This window comes from Haliotis rubra, unplaced genomic scaffold, assembly GCF_003918875.1.
Source record: "Haliotis rubra isolate DU_JTF1 unplaced genomic scaffold, ASM391887v1 Scf599, whole genome shotgun sequence".
NCBI lineage: Eukaryota > Metazoa > Mollusca > Gastropoda > Lepetellida > Haliotidae > Haliotis > Haliotis rubra.
This window is the reverse complement of record NW_025767300.1, coordinates 297,367-304,849: the sequence shown is the minus strand read 5'-3', so window position 1 is coordinate 304,849 and position 7,483 is coordinate 297,367. Positions and strand designations below refer to the sequence as shown.

At 40.6% G+C, this 7,483-nt stretch overlaps 1 protein-coding gene across 1 annotated transcript in view; it reads right to left on the bottom strand.

Moving 5' to 3' along the window:
• Nucleotides 1-7,483, bottom strand: part of LOC124255230 — a 40,454-nt gene continuing 32,971 nt past the window's right edge. The window contains 2 exon segments of the mRNA XM_046689074.1: nt 1-3,604; nt 3,607-7,483. Of these exon segments, the coding sequence (XP_046545030.1) occupies nt 3,487-3,604; nt 3,607-7,483 (3,995 nt within the window). The 3' untranslated portion in view covers nt 1-3,486.

Here is a 7,483-nt window from a genome sequence, read left to right as displayed (position 1 = left end):
TTTTCAAGCAAAATGAACTTTTATTATGATTTGATTAACTTATGATATCAACCATTGAAACCATGGATTTAAAACAGAAGAGCGTGAAACTAAATTGGAGTACATACTACTGTGCTGAAATCTCTAGAAATCAAGCCTCAATTATATATACTATCCGGGTGCCTTAAATCAAATATACAGAACATATAGCACCTAAATATTGCAATATTGGCATATGCCAAGGGCAAATACAAACAACATGAAAATAAAACAAGCTAAAATTGTTCAGTTATAAATACAACATGGCCCTATATGCATTGGACCACTGTGGTAGGAATGTTATGAAAAGGTACAAAGGAATGGCATCTTATAGCAAAAATAACCAGCAAATCATTTGATCACTATTTCAATCAATTACTTTCTACAAAGTAAACTGCAAATGTGTTGAGAAGTTAAAAAAAAACAAATGAAAAAAAAAGTCATCAGAGGTGATGGAATGTACAGATAGCACAGATAGCGTGAAGTGTTATTTCCCAAATCTTTGAGTCATGTACAATATTTGTGGTTTAACAATGTCATGAAAATGAGTCAATAGGTTCCAATGTCACACCCCTCAAACATTTACAGGAAGGTAAAAGGTTTATTAAAAAAAGAAGAATATATCTCACTGCTGGACGTCATTGTTTAGCTAACAACTTTTTTAAGACGTATTGTGCTTTTTTTTTCTCTCAGGAAAGGCAAACAGTTGAGTAGGCAAACCTGCAAAGAGTTGAATGACTTACAAAATGAACATGTGGAAATGGCTGTCTTCCTTCACAACAAGGATCACAAATAAACAGAACTATTTTGGCAGGCATATTGTGTGAAAGATAACGTATATATGCTATCAAACAATTGATCAATGTATCTCAAAATATACTGGGTATCATCCCAATTTTACAATAAGGACACTTCCTGAACTTGTAAACATGTAAATTTCAACCAGTTGCTCTCCCAGGATTTATTCAACACAGGCTTCGTGCACTTTTGTAACATGTATATAAAACAGACTGGGTCCTTGGTATCAGCCTGGAATGGAATTTGCCTTGTGAAAATGTTGAGAGCCAAACAGATCAGGCATTTATCATGAATAGTGGCAACAACTGTCAGAATTGAACAAATCATACTCTATTTCAGCTCTTTGGAATGTACATATCATTGTAGGAAGGCACGTGCTATTAACAAAATTTAGTACAAAATATATACTCTTTGTTGCAATCTGGCCACTTTTGCATAAACATTCATTAACAAAAATACATGTTGTTTCTGGCTTTGTTCATTTGAAGGCAACAAGTTAAATGGATTAGAGTACAACATAAATAAGAACATGTAGGCCACATTGGTTATGTTCTGCATAGGTGCGTACATAGGCATACTGTCGACAATGGAAGCAGCCACTTTTGGCAACAACAGAACTTCACAGATAGCTTCTTTCTCTGGCATTAAGTAACAAAAGAAAGAATTTATCTCAAACTTACATGGACATTTCATTGCTTGCATTTTCCAAATTAATTTTTGCACTATCAAGTGAATTTCATCAAGTTTCAAAATTCAGCTCAATATCATAGTTACTGAATTTCATTCAACACATTCAGAATTAATTTTATCGCATGTTTTTTTCTTACTAGTCTCAAACTGTTTTGTGACCTCAATTGTAATATCTATTTATACTGAAATCTGACTTCCAACTGTAATCACATTTAATTTCTAGTTCCTGAAACTTGGAAATGATGCTGTACAGTGTTAGGTTTGTGTATAAAAATGCATTATTGCTCAAGTCAAAATTAATTACTGATACAATGTACTTAGCTAGTTGTGCGTACAATAGTATCCATGAGGAAGAGGTGCAATTTTCAATATTGGAATGTACATGAGATTGGAGAAAACATCCGAGGTACAGGATATGATTTCTAGGAGAAGAACAGACAACAGCATTACAACACTGAAAACTAACGGATCTAAGAAATCTACCTGATAAAATAAGTGGATAAACTAAGAAACGTTTGATCAAAAGTTTCACTAGATGATTTGTTCAACAGTAAATTTGTTATGCATAACAGGATTTCCATCTCCATAAATATACAAAATGATTTCCAGTGTACTAATTGCACATGAGTGGCAGTTTTGTCAGGAATTTGGAGGAATTGATGACACATCAATGGTACTAATCTGATACACATTACTTCGTACAATCATCACAGTAAATCCACCAGCACCGATCTGTAGACTACCAAAATATCTTATCAAAATAATGTCCCTTTATGTTTTATAGTATTTACAAACATTGAATGGAAACTCTCCATCAAATGCATATATATTACCCACTGAAATGACCGGGCAATCCCGTCAGCAGTACAAAGGTGCATAGTCAGCGAAATTTGTCCCAAGTCAAACCCTCAAATATATAAACTGCAAGGCAACTGTGAAAAAATAATATTTCTGCCAGACAATAAAATATTTCTGACATCAGAATTGTTCATCCCATTTCAATGTTGTATAATCTGTGTTCGTTGTACTGCTAAAAATACTTTTCTGCATTTGCTTGCAATGGAAGAATAGTGTTCTGCATGATTATAATCTATTTACAAACAAGTATCCACAGTATAATGCATTCTTCCTGGGAATGAATAAACAACCAGTATATGAAGCATTGATTTGTCCTCTCCACTCAGTTTGGCTCGGTTGAACATACCAGTAAAAGCTGACATGTAACTATCATAAAAAATACCATACTATCACCATCTTTGAAACCTTTGCTAATGAGGGATATCAAATCCTAAACCAGCACATGGTCAGAGTTTACTGGTAAGCATGTAAAATAGTATTATGGCAGATGTTGTGTTCATATCTTGATACATGTCACCATTGTTCATGAAGGTCACACCACTGTTCAAGAAGGTCACCACCCATCTATACTGTCATTCACAGCAATATGTCTTTTCACCATGGAAAAGAATCCCGACACACATTCTGATGGTCATGTATGTTCTTCCACCGAGGAAATGTAGTTCCACATGGCAGTGATTGTTTCCACAGTTGCTGAAAACAATCCCTTTATATTTGTCTCTGCCTTCACAACTAGAAGACCAGCAAGTCTTTCTACAGCACTTTCAATTACAACTACGGAATGTCAACTTCACTGGCACTTGCATCGGTGTCACCTCTCACTCTTAATTGCACTTATAGCTCAAGGTCAGTCACTGTCTTTGCATAATATTCACATAAAACATTCATTCATCGCTACTCATAAATTCAGTCTATCAACATCAGCATCCTTTGATTCACATATCTTGAATGATTGACTCACAGCACTGGATACACTGAATAAATGTCACCTCAGCAAGTTGCACTTCTGGTATGAAATTTAAATACGCTAAAGATTCATAAAAGAATAAAGTCAGTAGCTTGGTAAAAGATTTTTGGAAACTAATCCTTGTCTACTCATGCTCTTTGTCTATTGGAAAAGGTTCAGTATTGATGACCAATCAGATGCTGGCGTTCATGCTGCATCATTAGACTCTTGTTCTCGAACTCACGTTCACAATACTGACACACATACACCTTGGTCCTGGAACTGGTGGATGTCATGTTGGCCCTGGCACTACCGCCTCTTCCTCGGAGTCCTTCACAGCCTTCTGCTCTTCCTCCACAGTGGAGTCTGGGGTGCTGGTCTCTGTGTTGGACTTCGCCACTTGGTTCAATGCTGGTGCTTCAGTCAGGCTGTTATTGTTCTTCTCCAGTTGATATTTAGTGATGATAGACTTAATCACCTCCTTATCAACTGCTGTACCTGGGAAGTGGACCTCGATGTGGTCCTGGAGTTCTTCTTCAACTGAGCAGCTGAAGTCACAATAGCTACAAGGGAGGCAGTTAGGTGTGTTGTGCTGGTTGTCATGGCGATCCAGTTCCTCCTTAGAGGTAGTGCTGAATGGGCACCTGTCACACTTCAGCTCCATTTCTTCACTGTCCTCGCTGAGGTTGGTGTCATCTGGTGAACTGAAGTACAGCTGGGGATTCACAACATCAGGACTTCCTGGCTCATAGGAGTTTCCATGGTCACCATTTGTAGCAGGAGACTTCAAGCTTTTCAATCTTTCTTCATGAACCTTTGCATGTTGCTGCAAATGGCCAATAGTTTCAACACTGAAGTCACAGAACTGGCAGTTGAACTTGTTCTCAGATCCATGCATGCTTAGATGAGATTCTAAAATCTCAGTGCTTGGACTTAAGTAAGGACACTTGGGACATTTCATCTGCCCCTGCTGCTGTTCCTCTGATGCCTGCTGTTTCTTTGTGTCCTGATGAAGACGCAGATGCTGGTTCAGGAGATTCCATCGATCAACGCTGTAGGTACATTCAGGACACATGTAGCGAGCTCGCATTCGATGCAGCATCTTATGGTAGGCAAAGCTGTTTTTGTTGCTGGTACTGAATGGACAACTTTTACAGCTGTACAAATTCTTCTTTTCAACAGTCTCTTTATTTTTATTATCATTTTCAACATGTTTATTGAAACCCATGATCTGAGCCTCAAACTTTCCTGGGGCTTCAAGAGCATAGTCCCTGTTCAGGATGTTGATTTCATCAGGACTTGGGTTGAACCCTGGTTGCTTTGTGTGCACTCTCCTATGCTGATACAGTAGGTTTAGTCTGTCAATGCTCCAATCACAGTAGTCACAGATATACTTTTTCTTTAAGCCATGCATCTGGAAGTGAACATTGTAGCTCTTGAGTGCATTACTCTTAAAAGGGCAGTTGGGACAGGAGTACCTCATAGGCTCACTCTCACTCTCCTCCACTGGTTCAGGCTCAACACTTTCATTGTTCTCGAGGGTAGAAGATACTTTCTCTACATTTTTCTCAGATTCCAGTCGGAGGACATCCAGATTTAGAAGAGCAGATGGTGGTGGAGCAGGATCAAAGTCTGGTTCATCAGCGTGAAGTCGACGATGCTGGGTCAGCAAGTTAAGTCTGTCCAGGCTGTATGAGCAGAACTCACACTTGTACCTATGTGCAGCACCATGAAGCAGGCAGTGTTTACGGAACTCTGCCCCAGAGTTGCTGCTGAAGGGGCAGTCTTTACATCTGTAACTCCGGTGCTGTGACAGAATGGACAAAGCATTTTCACTCTCTTCACCAGTGTGTTCGGCATCTGCCTTTTCTTCCATATCTGTGTCAGCCAGATCTGGTTCATCTTCATCCCCGTCAGGCTCGGCGTCCATGATGTCTTCTTCCATCTCAATGTCTTCCTCTTCCTCCTCTCCTGCTCCATCAGGTTGAGCTTCAGCTTCTGCCTCAATCTCTTCTTGCAGCTTATCAAATTCTTTGTTGCTCTTATCTAGAGGATCTAAGACTACGTCTTGGTAGCTCTTCTCAGCAGAGTTCTCATTATTGCTGTTTTCAGTTTTATGGAATTTGATATGCTGCTGGAGCAGGTATGCTCGACTTGCACTGTAGTTGCAAAGAGGACACTTGTAGCGACTCTTGATAATGTGTTGTTTACGATGTTTGATAATGTTGTTCTTACAGAAGGTGTTGTATGGACATCTAGAGCACCTATAGCGAACACGGCCACTTAAACGAGACTTCTGTAGAACTTGCCTGGCCTGCATGGTCAGAAGCTTTGTGGCCAGGCCAGCAGCTTTGTTTGGACTGGACTTTTTGGCCAAAGGAGCTTCATCGTTCACTCTCTTCAGGTTCAGCATGCTTGTGAAGTGTTTCTTTTCAGGTGTCAGACTGCCGTCTTTTTCATTGTTCTTCCCTTCATGTACAACAGCATGGCGGGTCAGGATACCCAGATCATCCACACTGTAGTCACAGTGCTCACACTTGTACTGCCCATTGTAAGAGTGCATCAACACATGGGCACGGTAGATGTCATACAACTTCGCCTTAAACGGACACTTCGGGCAGCTCATCAGCATATTCTCCTCCATATTGGCTTCCATTTCTGCATCCATTTCTCCCTCCAACTCAGCATTCTCTCTCTCATCGGAGTCATTGTCTGCAGAACCCACTTCAATATTCTTGGTGACTTCAATGAATGCTGGTTCCTTGGGGTGAACTTTGTCCATGTGTTGGTAGATCAGTTTCAGATTGTCACTGCAGTAGTCACAGTATTTACATTGGTACTTTCTGTTTGAGCCATGTTGACGGACATGGTTCGCAGCATTGGCGATATTGCTATTAACGTATGAGCACTTGGGGCACTTGTAGCTCTTCTTGCCATCCATACTACAGATCTGGATGGGGACTCCTCTCCAGGTCATCTGTTCCTTGAGGATCAGGACAGGTTTCTTGTTCTTCTGGTAGTTATTTGCAAAGTTAAGTTCAGCTCTGATTTTCTCCATGGTGTGTGGATCATCCTCTACTATGATGGGATAGGTAGGGGCAGGGCCTGCCGGAAGCTGCATGTCACTTTCGGAGCCCTTCCACTTGTCGGAATGAGATCCCTTCATGTGTTGATAAAGGAGGTTAAGGCGGTCAATGCTGTAATCACAGAACCAACAGGTATGCTTGCAGTTACTGCCATGGCGTTCAATATGACGAAGATACGTGACAGCATTTGGTGCAGTAAAGGGACACTTGGTGCACTGGAAAGATCTGGCTTTCTTCTGAGGGCTGGTGCTTTTCTTAGCTCTCATCAGTGTACTAGTAATGTTTTCAGCAGTCATGCCATGTGATTTGACATGTGTGTTAAGAACGCTGCTCTGTTTGCTGTCGTTTGGAAGGATGTGTCTTAAAGTATCAAGAAACTGACGCTTATTCTCAGATACTACCGACTGTTTAGGCTGGTGATACTGAGGACTTGATACCAAATTCAGAGGCTTTGGTCGATTGGATTGTTGCTGCTGCTGCTGCTGCTGCTGCTGCAGCTGTCTCGGCTGTGGTCTCTGTAGATTTGGATTTGGTGCATGATGATTTGATGAAGAATCTGGATATGACCGAGCTGCTTCAGCCAATTCCTGTTTGCGGAGTTCTAGAGGATGTACATTCTTGGCATGCTGATACAGTGTGGTGACATGGGCAAACATGGCTTCACACCACTCACATGTGAAGCGTTTACGTGCAACTGTTGGGGCTGGCTTGATATTCTTCCAGGTGGAATGTTCATATCCTTGGCCTGATACATGGTTGGATCTGGAGGTTTGCTGTTGAGGAATGTTTCTGGAATGTATCGATAACATAGATCCTGAACTTTGTTCTTTATTACCACTGACAAGTGATAAATGTGAAGAAGACTGGGGGTAAACTGATTTGGAAGACATCACTTGTGAACTATTTGCCATAGATCGTGGAATGTGTAGTTGAGGTGGCCCAACTGAATGGAAGTCTTTCTGAGCAATTGCATTAGCCCTTTGCTGGTTGGGATGGAACATCTTCAGAGGAGGTGGAGACGGTACATCAATGGCATCTGTTGGAGTTGATCTAGCCACAGGTAACTTTGTGGGTTCTGGAAGATGAT